Source organism: Rhincodon typus, chromosome 12, assembly GCF_021869965.1.
Source record: "Rhincodon typus isolate 14 chromosome 12, sRhiTyp1.1, whole genome shotgun sequence".
NCBI classification, from domain to species: Eukaryota; Metazoa; Chordata; class Chondrichthyes; order Orectolobiformes; family Rhincodontidae; genus Rhincodon; species Rhincodon typus.
The window spans coordinates 53882603-53897534 of record NC_063343.1 but is presented as its reverse complement, the minus strand read 5'-3'; the positions used below and the strand labels follow the sequence as shown (position 1 = coordinate 53897534).

Sequence of the window (14932 nt, the reverse complement as noted above, 5' to 3'; positions counted from 1 at the left end):
AGTTTGTGTGTGTGTGTGTGTGTGTGTGTGTAACTGGCCTGACCTCCTACCATGTGCACTAATTGGCTGTGAGCATCACAACATAGAGAACAGCCATTTAAACACCCCTGCACAGCAGGCAAAACAAGATGGAAAAAATCCATTCTCCATTGAGTGATACCAGGCGGCCATCGTTGAAAGCTATCAGGACGGAAGACTCTCAATCAACCTACAAAGCTTCTAAACCAAGAGTTTAGAAATCAACTGGAAGACTACCAGTGTCAACGTTACCAGTATCTGCTCTTCACAAACAACTCAGAGACTGATCTGTATTTTGTTTTAACTTTTTGGACTCGACTTCTGTGTGTCTGTTGCATTACTCCTTCTTCTCATGTTTGGTATTTAATAAATTTAGTCTTTTTGTTAATTCAGTAAATCTTGGTTAAACTGACTCCTTTGGGTCTGGGAAAATGGCACCCTCAGGAGCTTTTAAAATTAGCCTCATTGCAACCAGCGAGGGAGCAGGTGAATAGTCAAGGGAAGTTAGCTCACATCTGCTCACCTGGCAGCCTAAAGGTTTGAGGTATCCCATCTGAACTGTAACAAATTGGGGAACCTCAGCTGGAGACTGGTTGTGATAAATTTCACAGAGAATGCTAGCTTCCCCAGTACGAAAGAAATGGATAAAACTAGAGGATTTCATCACATTCTATAAACTACTATGCAACATCAAAAGGTGCCATATTAATTCAAGTTAGTGTTGCTGGTAATAGGAAATTGAAATTAACTGATTATCTAGCAGCATGATAACTTTAATGATTTTCCTTCAGAAAAATGGATCTCTGCATAGCCAGAACATATCTCCACAGCTGTATGCATGAAGCAGTGTAGGTGGTGAGATCCAGTATGTTGAGGGTTGGTGATTTGGCAATTCAGAACAGCATTGGAGTAACAAGAGAATCATAGATCTACCAGTGAGGGTGAGTGATGAGCTGAAATAGCAGCCACAGAGACCTGGGTGCCAATACGACAGCAAGCCAGGCTGAGACCAGCCAGCAAAAGAATGCTGACTCGAGGTAGAAAATAATGAGGAACAGGCAGGTAGAAGAACATACTGGGCATGAACGAAGATGAAAAATAGCCTCAAAAAGATAGCTAGATCTAGAAAAAGACCAGAAAAGGACAATCTAGACAATGTAAGGTACCTAGAAGTTAGTTGCAGTTCAAAAAGCACCAGGGAAGATTGCAACTGGTTTCAAGCAATGATGTGGGCAAGAGAGACAGCTAGGAATACATACTGGGCACGCAAGTAGCAGACCTTAGAAACAAGACCCCATGAAGGAGCATCTGGTAAACCATAGGGGAAAGGAAAACACAAGTAGATTAAAAACAATAGCAGCTGAGGCTTACAATAATGCTTCATTTTGTCTTTCACTTTTTGCCTGGATGGACACTAATGCAACTAGTTTTCTATTCAATCAGTCCTAAGTACACGTCTTTCTGTAGTGGCATGGAATTCAACTTTGCTGTTGAAAGCATATTAACTTTTATTTGACCTATTAATTAAATATAATCACTGCAACACTTGAGATCCTATGTTAAATATTTCTGAAGATAGTGTTAATATTTTCTGATCAGTGGTTGGCACTGCTGCCTCATAGCGCCAGGGACCGGGGTTCGATTCCACCCTCAGGCGACTGTCTGTGTGGAGTTTGCACACTCTCCCTGTGTCTGCATGGGTTTCCTCCGGGTGCTCCGGTTTCCTCCCACAGTCCAAAGATGTGCAGGCTAGGTGGATTGGCCATGCTAAATTGCCCGTAGTGTTCAGGGATGTGTAGTTTAGGTGGGTTATAGGGGGATGGGTCTGGGTGGGATGCTCTGAGGGTCAGTGTGGACTTGTTGGGCTGAGGGCCTGTTTCCACACTGTAGGGATTCTATGATTCTATGAAATTCTGAGATCAGAACACATTTTGGCTTTCAGCTAAAAGCTTTCAATGATTTCACAGTTCTGTAACACTGTAGATATTATTAGCACGTACAAATGGATGCCTAGCAGCATGTGTACTTCTTGAGCAGTGTTACAGTACCTGAGGATGTTGCTCTCAGAGGTCGAAGCATCTTAGTTGTCTCAGTGTTCAACAAATTCGGCCAATACAGAACAGCAATCAACAAAACCAATATAACATCGAGCTAAAAATAGAAAATGCTGGAAACACTCAGCAGGACTGGCAGTATTGGTAAAGAGAGAAACAGAGTTAATGTTTCAGGTCGATGATCTTTCATCAGCTCTAATGTTGAGAAATGTTGAACCTCTGTTAGTCTCCACAGATGCGGCCTGTCCTGCTGGGCACTTCCAGCATTTTCTGTTTCTATTTCAGATTCTGGCAACCACTACATATTGATTTTGTTATAACATAAATCTGTCGTGCTAATACAGTTGTACACAAACCAAGGGAAGTCACAATCAAACTGTACTTTATTAAATATGGGTGTGGTGCTGTTTAAAGTGCTAATAATCATTTCTCCCTATTGTTCTCTACTCTTCTTCCAATGCACCCACCAATTTTTGTTCTTCAGGGACTCCATCCAGGTCCTACCCATCTTTCAGCATTCTCTTTGTCAGTTTTGACTCTTGCTCTGCTGTAAATCTGGTGACGGAACCATCTGACTCTCAATCAATGTTTACAGCCTTTTCTCCTTCATCTCATCTGTCTGCATTTTTATGTTTCATACTGAGCATAGATGACACCTACAAGATCCCTGTTCAACCTTACAAAGATTCATCCAGCACAAATTGGGCTCACTCCAACTTCTGTGTCAGTTCTATCAACAAGAGCCCTTGCTAACAACCTATCTTTTTCTAATGCTTCCTGTACTCAGTTGTCCTCCAGATTCTTTGTTACCCAACTGTATTATTTTGTGTTAGTTTACTGCACTAATTATGGTGGGTGAATTAAATGTGGTCACCAATTTTGTAGTTCTGCTCCGATAATTCAAGGTGAGTATCCTGTACAAGACACCAGCTGATGTCTTGATTTTATTTCAAAATCAGCTGCTGGAGACAGGGTATAGGTTTTTATAATCATTTTATTTGAGCAACGCAATGACTCGGTTATTACAGTGAAACAAAACTCTAAAACATACAGAAAAATTGAGTATCTTATACCATTATCAACCTCTTATCTACATTACAATCTAATTTAGTGCACAGCAAATAAAACAGATGTATCTTTTGCATTATAGGTTAACATGCTAAGGTGTCCTTAACCCGTCCAGGGTATAAACAATTAATCTTGCCCTGGATATTGCTGTCTCTTCCTTTATCACTACTTGTCCTACATTGTCTCTTCGCAAGCCATTCTTAGAATGTTTTCATTCACATTGTCTCCTGTTTACACAAGTGCCTACAGATATGAGATTCTAAGCTCCATTAGATTCATTCCATTCAAAGTTAAAAGCCTGCCTTCTACTTCTAGTATGGAACTATCATTTAACTCTTAGAATCTAAAAATCTAAATTTTCTTCCAACAATATAATCAGGGATTCAAGAATACTCAACAGGAGAGTCTGTTGCACGTATAAGCTGGTCAGATCACACCTTGATGACTGTATCCTGTTCTGATCACAAGACACAAAGGAGATGTGCGAGAATGCTAGAGGGAGCGCAGAGACTGATCTCCATATCTGGGATCTGAAGTAACAGGAAAAACTGACTGCTCTTACAAAAGCAGAGGTTTCTTGGAGTTGATAATGAAGAGGGCTTAAAGATATAATGAAAAAGACAATCCAAAAGTCAACTTGCAACTAAATTAGAATGAGGATTCTAACTGGAAAACAATAGCTTTAGTGTTGATATCATGTGATTTTACTTCGTGGAAAAAATGGTCAACAATTCAATTGCAATTCTGGACATAATTGAAGAACCTAAGGTTATTGATGATGGGTGTATTCAGATTTGGCCAATGGTTTTCCTCATCGAAAAGTATCTGTGATCTTTTAAACACTAAAATAACGACTATCATTAGACTGAATCTACATCCATTGAACCTACAGGTGCACTACCTAGGGATATCTGGAAGCTGGCCATAACACTGCAGTTCTTGTTCAGTCACTACAGGCTGCAGCACTACTGTGAGCGTTTAATGTCAGTCAGGTGCAGGTTGATGTTAATCAGATAACTTCCATTGGTAGTTTGCAAAGCATTGTTCAAATCAAATGGAGGGAGTACTGGACACCATGTGGAACATTTAAAGGATATTTTAAAGCTGCTGAAACTATAGGAGTCCCATGTGCCTTTCACACAACTGGAAACGCGCTAATATTCCAAATTGCTCAGTCAAAAGAGAACATTCTGAGCTAGACAGCACAGCTGAATGGGCTGGCAAACATGGATTTAGGGAAAAAATGTCTCAATCATACTGGCCGATATTTTAACTCGATAAATACCTCTTGCTTCACAACTGCAAGTACCTTGGGACAAAGCCCACATGTTTGCTGCTGCTGGTGATATTTATGCATATTTGGTGGCAGATTGGTCATTGCTAAATAAATAAATGCTTTCTTCAAAAAATAGTCACTGACAGCAATTTGATGAATACGCCAGGGGAGTAACTTTAACCAATTTCTCTCAGGAGGAAACTGGCATGCTTAGAGCACCGCAAAAGATTTTCCTCTGCATTGGCATTTCAATTGGGAAAGGGACGTTTCTAAAACTTAATTCATTTGAAAAATACATGCCACTCCTTTCTCATGGACAATGGGGGCACTATTGGTGAGATGCATTAATCAGGATAGCTATTTGCAACAGCCTTCCCAATGAGTCGTTATGGCATCGAACTGAATTTGGTCACTTCATAACTTGGTCTGTGAGCTGCCAATGTGCTCCCTAAAGGGCAATGCCTTAGCCCATTAATAAGAATGAGGTTGCAGAGTACTTGGAAGTGCACAGTAAAATAGGGCTGAGTCAGCACAGCTTCGTCAAGGGGGAGTGATGCCTGACAAATTTGTTAGAATTCTTTGAGGAGATAACAAGCATGTTAGACAAAATAGAGATCACTGATGTGATCTATTTGGATTCTAGAAGGACTTTAACAAGGCACTGCACAGGAGGCTGCTAAATAAGATAAGAGCCCATGGTGTTAGGGCAAGGTACTGGCAGGGACAGACAATTGACTGCATGGCAGAAGGCAGAGAGTAGGAATAAAGGGGTATTTTTCAGGATAGCAGCTGGTGGCTAGTGGAGTTCTGCTACTCATGTTATGCATTAATGATCTAGATGAAGGAACTGAGGATATTGTTGCTAAGTTTGCAAATGACGCAGAGCTAGGTCTAGGAACAGGTAGTGTTGAGGAGGAGGGAAAGCTACAGAAGGATTTGGACAGTTAGGAGAGTGGGAAAAGAAGAGGCAGATGGAATATAATGTGGGAAAGTGTGAGGTTATACATTTGTTAAAAAAAATAAAAGGCATAGACTATTTGATAAATGGGGAAAGGTTTCAGAAATCTGAAGCACAAAAGGACTTGGGAGTTCTAGATCAAGATTCTGTTAAGGTCAACATACAGGTTCAGTTGGCAGTTAGAAGGGCAAAAACAATATTAGCATTCATTTCGAAAGGGCTAGAATACAACAGCAGAGATATGCTGCTGAGGCTGTATAAGGCCCTAGACAGACGACAGTTGGAATATTGTGAATTGTTTTGGGCCCCTATCCAAAAAAGGCATTGGAGGGAGTCCAGAGGAGGTTTACAAGAAAGATCCTGGGGATGAAGGTCTTGTCATGTAAGGAGTGGTTGAGGACTCTGGGTCTATACTCAATGGAGTTTACAAGGATGAGGACAGGGGAGAGATCTGATTGAAATTTACAGAATACTAAGATGTCAGGATAGAATGGATGTGGAGAAGATATTTCCACTAGTAGGAGAGACTAGGACCCAAGGGCACAACCTCGGATTGAAGAGATGACCCTTTAGAACTGAAATGAGGAGGAATTTCTTCAGCCAGAGCGTGGTGAATCTGTGGAGGCCAAGTCATTAAGTATATTTAAGACAGAGGTAGATCATTGATTAGTAAGGGGATCAAAGGTTACATGGAGAAGGCACATAATGAGTTGAGAAATATATCAGCCATGATCGAATGGTGGAGCAGACTTGATGGGCTGAATAGCCTAATTCTGCTCCAATATCTTACGGTGTTACGATGTTCCACAGGCTGCATATATTCACACACAATAACATTTCTGTGGTGCAATAGTTATCATGTTGCTTCACACATGTTTAAAACATGGCAAAAACATTGTGAAGGTCTTGTGATGCAAGTGGTAATTTCCCTACCTCTGCGCCAAATTTTTCGGGTTAAAGTCCTACCTCAGGGCGTATTGGCTCAGTAAGTGTGTCATAACATGTGAAAACTGGTTGATTTAAAAAAAAATCTCACACTCAGGACCCTGTTATGAATTTCTCCAGCATTCATTGTATTTGTTTCAAGTCTCCAGTATCCAAGGTACTTTACTCTTATTCGAGTGTCATATTGAGAAGTCTGGATATTCAAGACTTTACAATGAGGAATGTTGGGTGTTTCATAAAATGTTATAGTGAAGAGTGTGAGATATATTTCAATGGGAAATGTTGGGTGAGTGTAAAGTAAATAAGAAGGGATTATAGCTATGGATAAATCCAGAGGTGTGAGGAAATGAGAGTACATGTGCAAATTACATGGGCTGAAATAATTTCTGAAAGTTTATATTTTGTTTGTTAATACAGATTCACTGCTCACAGTTATGGTTTTCATGGTTATTATGCAATTTTATTAGGAATGAGATAAAGAGCTCAGGCTGGAACTGACTTGAGTTCCTTCTCACTGCTCACTGTACATATCTACTACTCTAGAGTATGATTGCACTGTCTCAGTAAATAGGGAGTGCATGATGTGTATCCTTCTTTTCTTTATGTGCAGGAGCCAATTTCACACTGACAGAACTGGGAATCTGTGAGCCCTCCCCTCACCGCAGCACTGCTTATTGTCCAGACATGGGGCTCCTCCATCGTGGATATTCCCTGAGCGACGCTGACTCTGACACAGAAGGTGCCATTTCTCCAGAGCATGCTATTAGGTTATGGGGGAGGGGCATCAAATCCAGACGAAGCTCAGGGCTGTCCAGTCGAGAGAATTCAGCCCTCACATTGACTGATTCAGAGAACGAAAAGGATTCTGATGAGGAAGCAGGTATGTGCATTTAAGAGCTGGTAAAAGCACAGCCTTCAGTCTTGCCACCACATTGAAGTGGGAAGTTGCTGCTCATTGTAGTTTTGACTGTTTTTACTGCAGTGGTACAGTAAGCAGGATAAGTTCGCAAGCAATTCAATTTTATACTGACTTACAAAAGGGCTTATGTCCCTGATACTTTAGAAGGCCTGTTCTTATTTCATGGCTTAGGTCTTCAGGAAGTTTCGGGAGTGGCAGAATGAGATAATGAACATATATGATAAAGCCATGACACTAGTGTCTTACCATGGCTCAATATCCAGTTTAGTGGCTGGAGATTTGAACTGAATAACTCATATTTCTGAATATTCTTCATAATTTCCAAAAATACATAAAACATAGCCAGTGCACAATGACTGGTCTAACACATCTCTTGGCAAACAATCATTGACTCACTGACTTGTAGCAACTTAGTTGACTGTGCGATCAAGTAGTAAGGTCATATTGCTATACTTTTATTAGAGGGCCACATTTTGACCCTTTCATTTAATAATCTTTATATGACAACAGTAAAAAGCGTTTGAGCTGCAATAAGAGTACCAGGTTTTACTCAGCCAGCAGGTTTCCTGCTTCCACTTGTGAATGTATTAGCACAACATATGGCTGATTTATATGCTAACACCTAAGTTTATTCTATTTGCTGTAGGGGAAGCTAATCATTAAAGCAGCATTTGATTATGATTTGATTATTGTTGGTTGTGTTTTTTAACATTCGGCTGGTCACTTCTTTGTGATTTTGAGTGTTTTCTCCTTTACGTATGTATCCGGTTTTAGCCCCCAAACATACCAATATTGACTTTGTGGAAAAAATGCAGGAGCTGATTGTATTTATAACAATAGTATTCAAGAGGTAGGGCTGTTTACTCTGACCTGGTAGTGATAGCATTGAGATTTTTGGTGGATAAAAGGATTGGACTGTGTATTGTGAATAGGTTATTAAAGGTAGCTAAGAACTGTAAGACAATATGCCACACATAGAAAATACTGTATGTTAATCAAACATAAAGTATTTTTTTCACAGAATTACTGGTTCCTGTGTAAAAAAAAATCAAAACACACAATGGGTACAGTTATATCATAATACTTTGACAGCAACTTGACAAGTTCCTGAATGAACAGCATGTTTCTATCAATAAACATAAAAGTCGCTATATAACTGCAAAGGGACATTAGAGCATGGTCTGATAGGTTTGAGGTTCTTTACCCATTCATTTTTTTCATTTGTTGGGAGGCACATGCAATAATATGTTTTACAAGACTCTGATGTATTATGGCAGAACTGGGAACAAGATCAATTTTTAAAGCCTTTGATATGAATGTAAATCTTTAGTGTAAGATTCAAGTCAACATTGATATAATTTCTATTGTTAGTTGAGCTTGCTGAGGTTCATCTGGCCATCTGATGCTTCTTTTAACCAGTATAGCTGCCTCAGACATTAATATGGATCATATGGATCAAACAAATGTAGGACAAATGGGTATGAACAAACCACATATGTGTTTTTATTTCCAAGATTTATGCAGCACAAAAGAAGGATCCATCTTTCCTGGACTAACATTCTGAGAGAGCAATCGATTAGTCCCCACTGCTTTGTTCTTTACTCATAGTCTTGTAAATATTTCATTGTTAAGTGTATATCCAACATATTTTTGGAAGTTCTATTGAATCAGCTTCCACTTTCCGTTCAGGCTGTTCATTCGAGATTGTCATTGGTTGGAGAGTAAAATAGATTTTCCTCAAATTTTATATGTTTCCTTCAGTTATTGATCCTCTTCACAGTAGAAATGATTTCACTTTATATATTCGGGTAAAATCCCTTTTAATTTGGAGTAACTTAAATATTATTTTATGTAAGCGTATTAAATCAAAAGGGCAAGGAAGAAGCTGGGCGAGGAGATGTGATCGCAGCGAACCCATCTTCATGATTCACCTTGTGAACTGCCTTTTCCGTCAAAATGCATTCCACTGGCCATCTGTTTTGTGGTTGGAGCTTCCTAGCCCCATCAGGCAGAAATAGACAAGAAAAGTGAAAAGCCCAATTATGTGGTCAGATGTCCTACCTCTGTTCTGTTGTCCCCTATATTCCAGTAGTGGTGGTTGTGCGGGTGTTGGGACGGCTCTGCACAGTTTCCCAAACTTGCCCGCAATTAATGTAAAGCCAATTAAACTCACTATGGGCTTCTTATGTTTTCGAATATTTCAGGACAGAAACAAACGTTTAAGTCACTGTCTGTGTCAGACCAACTGAATGAGCGTGAGCACCATGCCCGTGGCAAATCAGGGAAGCAGAAGGAATTGAAAAAAGGGAAATGAAAATACTTTTCAATGTTTAAATCACATGGGTGTCATTGCAGCAGCCCATCAGAAGTCAGTGGAGGGGCTGGAATGAAGAATCTTGCCAATTCAGGTCATCATCACCTCCTCGGCATAATGTAGACATTACAAGCAGTGGGCATAATCATGTAGACTCCACCTAAGCAACAGGAAGTCTGCAGCTGGAAATAGATGCTGCAGCCTCAGTGTTTTAGGCTGTAGAGATAAAGCAAACCAACCCGCACATGAAGGACAAAACATTGGGCCTCAAGAGTCCAGAATAGACTAAAGGGAGTCACATAGGTGAAAGGTGCATTAATGGAAGCACAGGATCTATAGTCAGATGCAAGTGATATAACTAGAAGAAGCCTGTGACTGTGGGTGCTTTCATCAGTGTGGATCGAAATAGCAGCTCACAGGCAGTATACACCAGTGCTTCACCCAGATGACAGATGCCCTCTTTACCAATGCTGAACAACACACCAGCCTCCCGATTGATGAGACAACACAGGATCGGGGTATTGGATTTGGTGCTTGGTGCAGTCACCTAATGTCCTGCATTACCTTTCAGCATTAGTGTTAGGCAATGTGTTAGTCTTCTGTGCTCCATTACTTGGCGCACCAGAAAGATAAGGACTTTGAGGGTGGTGAGGCAAAGGACAGGTCACTGGGGCAGGGGCAGGAAGTGAGACAGGAGGAGGAACTAGAGGCAGACAGAGATTTCACTGAACAAAAAGGTGTCCCTAATGCATGATAACGTGGCCTCTGCTTTCTGCCCTGCAGAAGGAAGACTTCCTTCCTCTCTTCATGGATGTAGGTCTTGGGTTCCCCGTGACATCTCAGGTCGATATAGTTCAGCACAACCAGGAATCTTGGTGATGGCTGCCTTCGGTGTTTGAAACTCGCCTCCATTCCTGATTCCATTAGCTTTAATAAGACAGGAAACCTGTCTCCACAAAATTTAAGGGTTCGTCTTAAGGAAAGCAAGGAACTCAGTCACTGAGTTTCTGACACAAAATTATATGTGACTCCTCATTTCTGTCTTCAAGAGGCAAATCATGACCTTGTCTACTGTTGCACACATTGTTTCTAATCATTCTTCTGCAGCTTTTGTTACAATTGCTGTACCAATACCATGATGGAGCAAAACCTCTCACCAGAAGTCACTGTTCACTTGGCTATCATGCAAGCCTTTGCTGGTGTTATAAGTATTTTTAGAAGTCCAGCCATGCAGCAATGGATAATTGTGCAACACTTCAACATACTTTACCCTCAGTACGAGTTGCTGCTGTCTTATTGTTAATGGGGATTTGCCTGCCTCTGTCTCTATTTCATTAGGCTGTATTGGTTGTCGGTGCAGAATTATTTGTCTTCATGAAAATTCCAGGGGATGACAAACTTCTACCCACAAGTGGCTGGTAGCCTTATTAAAAATAGAGGGAGAGGAATGTGGTTTTCTCATTGTGAAACGGGGCTTGATTACCACAGCATAAATGGGACACCATTAACATTGTTCCTAGGAACAAAAGCTGTGTACAGAGCTCCTGGAAGGAAAGCTTAAAGTTGTCTAAGTGTGAGCACGAGCCTCCTGATTTGGCAATGAGTGGCTCAGTGCGAGCAGGATTATGTTGTACAAACATAAGTTTGTCTTAATCAGTGGGGAAGCTTTCTGTCACACTCGGAATGCAGATCTTAACCCATGATATTCACGCTGGTGAACCTATTCTGACACATTTCAGCAACAGATATTACTTCTTGCAGTCTCATATGGTCTTGTTAGCCTAGTAAGATGAAAATGTGGTTTAGGAAGCAAGTCCCTATTTGAATTCTATTGGAAATGTTATCCAATACTGTGCCAGGCAATTGAAAGTGGTCTCATAGGTGTCAGCAGTTATGCACAAAAGAAATTGCAAATAATGACAAATGAAAACTAGGGATTTATAATTGGATGGATTTGCTTGTACTGAGTTCCTATGCTGTTTCATTTTCTTTTTAAATGAACATGTTCCTTTGTTCCTTCTTATCATGAGACTTTTTTTCATATTACAAATTGTTCCAAACACTTTGCATGCCTGACTGATGGTCCTGCTGTCAAGAAATTTTGTTGTAATGACACACTAAAGGAACAATCTTTCACAATTGGACTATGTGCCACATAATTCTTTGTCCCTGACTGTATCTTGTTACTCAGCTTGTTTCACAATCTGGCAATGTCAATAACGGTGTGTACCTTGCAGGTCAATATTATCTGTCTCAATCTATGCTTCTCCACATAGCCTTATCAATGACTGTGCAGTTTGTTGAGTAGCCCTATAAGTGTATACTTCTGTCTCACCACCCAGCTCCACAATAACAGTGGGCACATTCCTGGCTTGCCTTATACAGGCAAGCATTTCATCATTGGACTGTTCATGGCAGCATACATGTTGGTGGCCAGCCCAGTTATTCCATCAGTAAATACTCTCAGTGCATATCTGCCAATTGGACCGTGGATCTCATTGTCATGTTGACCTCGAATCTCATTGCTTGGCCTTGCACATCTAATTATGCGCGAGCCATATCGATTTCAATACCAAGACCTGCCTCTACCAATATATATGCCCTTTAACCTTGTGTTCATTATCTGTCAATATTTAGTACACCTTGCAATTCATAATGCTATCAGTCTCAAACTCCATGTTGTAGCAAGAAGTGAGAAGACCACAGCTCAAGAATTCATACTTTTTTGTATTTATACACGGGATATGGGCATTGCTGGCTAGGCCAGCATTTATTGCCGTAGTTACTGTTGAGAAGGTGGTGGTGAGCTACCTTCTTGACCGCTGCCTTCCATTTATTGTAGGTAGACCCACAATACTGTTATGGAGGGAGTTCCAAGATTTGACTCAAAGACACCGTCGAAGCAGCAATATATTTTTATGTTGAGTTGCTTCAAAATGAATGTCCTTTGAAGTGCCTTCTGGGCCTTAAACTGAAAACTTTCTTTCAAAAAAATAAAAGGAAGATGCTTTATCAGACTGCTTTAAGAAATTCAGTGGGTGCTGGAGTTAATTTTTGTACTGTGAACCATGCTAACTGCAATGGAAGAATGTCACATGACTCAATGCCAAATGAATGAAACATAATGGAAAGTTTAGATTACCAAAGTTAATTCATGTAAAATCTTCACTCTGTCATCTATTCAAGCATCCATTTTTTAACTAAAATAAGCCATTTGTCTTTTTTTAAGTTAATTGAAACGTATATCATTACTCTTTGACCTAATATTTCAGAAGGACACTATGTATTACAATTTTCACATAGTATGTAGTTGGTTAAGCATGACTGTTAGTCACTAAAGGTTAGATGCTACAATGACACAGTGGATTTGTCCTTATGAGTCCATATGAAATGCTGTGTTTATGGGGTATGTTCCTCCAGCTCATCATTTTCAGTAACTGTCAAGGTAGCCTACAAGAGAAATCAATGCAACCCAATTGATCTGTTGATCCTAAATCATCTGTAATATAAGATGGTAACATAGTAGTTTATGTAAAATAATAGACAAATCTACTACACTATGATATATCTGCATGCCATCTGTGCAATGTAGGATGTCTTTAAAAATGTGTTTCATTTTTTAGAGATGTTGCCCTAGTATAGTCAGCTTGCAATTGAGTTTCATGTCCTTAAAAATTGTGGTACCAAATTGATGATGCTTGGTGTAAAGTTCAAGCAATAAGTAAGCAGTTTAATTGGACCCAAGAACCTTGAATACCATGTATTAAGAAATTCACTTGAGATGTGGTTTCAAGCCTGGCTCCAGGGATTTCAGGACAAACCTTACGTTGACTGTCCACTGTGATACTGAGAAAGTGCTGCACTGGTACAGGTACAATTATAAGTCTTTGATTACTGAGAGATCAATGAGAACATGATAGGTTTTGTACAACGTTTTATCACTTGTAACAAGCAGCTCTGTTTTCTTGTCCTTTCCCTTGTTTTTGTTTCACAAAAGAGATTTTAATAAGTTTGTGTCAAGTCTGTCCTCATGTTTTATGATCTAGGCAGTTTACATGCCATTTGGTAGGCCTATCTGTGTTCTTGGCCCGGAATCAAAGCAATCACTGTGTGTTTGAAGCATTCGCTAAGTTGCAAAAGAAAGTACCAGGCATAGAACTGCTAACCGAAGAGAAAAACTTTGTGCAAAAGAGTGCTTGTCAAAAAAAGATCAATTCCAGGGGGAATGTAGAAGTTTCTCCATTACAAAGGGGCTGCATAAGATTTTGGAGCTTGGTGCTGTGTTCTATGATTCTGTCTTGAACAGAGCAGGATTATAAAAGTTACATTCTAACTTTCACAATTTCTAAAAGATCAAAAGACTTGCATTTGTATAACATTGATGTCAAGAGAACTGCTTTACAATGAAATGCTTTGAAATACCATTGTAAATAAGAATTTTAAAAAGCAAAAAATGTTTCAAAACATGTTCTGCAATGTATAGTGTGTAAACACAGAACCTGCTTCTGGGAGAATCCAGAACAAGGTGCATACTCTTAAAGTCAGAACTATGGAATTCAAGATCGAGATCAAAAAGTATCTTTTCACTCCAAGCAGAGGTGAAGAGGTGGAATTATTGACCACAAAAGGCCGTGATAGCTGGATCAATTGAAATTTTCAAGACTGTGATCGAAGTATGGGTCTCAGGGGATTTAGATCAAAAGTAAATAAATGGGATTTGAAGAACAGATCAGACATGATTTAATTGCAAGTGGAACAGGCTCAAAGTGCTCTATGGTCTAGACCTGCTCCTGTGGCTAAAGGATTTAAGAATTTCTGTTCCTTTCTACTGAATATTTTTCTTATCCAGGCATTCTCAATACACTGTTAATAGAAGCAGATTGCGTGCTGAAAGACACTTTGTTCAGGAAAGGGACAGTCTGCGTTTGAATTCTTTAAGATTTAGTCAGTTAACAAAAATCTAAATCAGAATCTATCAATGTACTCATAGATTTCCAGAAAACATTTGACAAATTGCAGCCACCACAGGTTACTATGCAAAATAAGAGCTCATAGTGTAGGGAGTAACGTATTAGCATGCATTGAGGATTAGTAAACTGACAAGAAACAGAGAGTGGACAAAAATGTGTAATTTCCTGGTTGATAAGACACAGTAAGTGGAGTACCACAGGGATCAGTACTGGAGCCTCAACTATTCACAGCCAAATTAGTAACTTGGAAGAAGGAACAAAATGTGTAATTGCTAACTTTGCTGATGACATAAAGATAAATAGGAAACTAAGTTATGAAGAGGACATAAGGCATCATCAAAGATATGTAAAATGGGCGGGTAAACATTTGGCAGATGAAGTATAATTTAGGAGATTGTGAACTTGTCCAC

At 39.7% G+C, this 14932-nt stretch overlaps 1 protein-coding gene across 2 annotated transcripts in view; it reads left to right on the top strand.

The window, feature by feature from the left end:
* LOC109917230 (teneurin-2-like) overlaps positions 1-14932 on the top strand; it is a 766679-nt gene that overhangs the window by 56370 nt on the left and 695377 nt on the right. For both annotated transcript variants that reach the window (XM_048603631.1, XM_048603632.1), the window contains exon 2: positions 6930-7199. In XM_048603631.1, coding sequence (XP_048459588.1) covers positions 6930-7199 — 270 coding nt within the window. The remainder of the gene's footprint in view (positions 1-6929; positions 7200-14932) is intronic.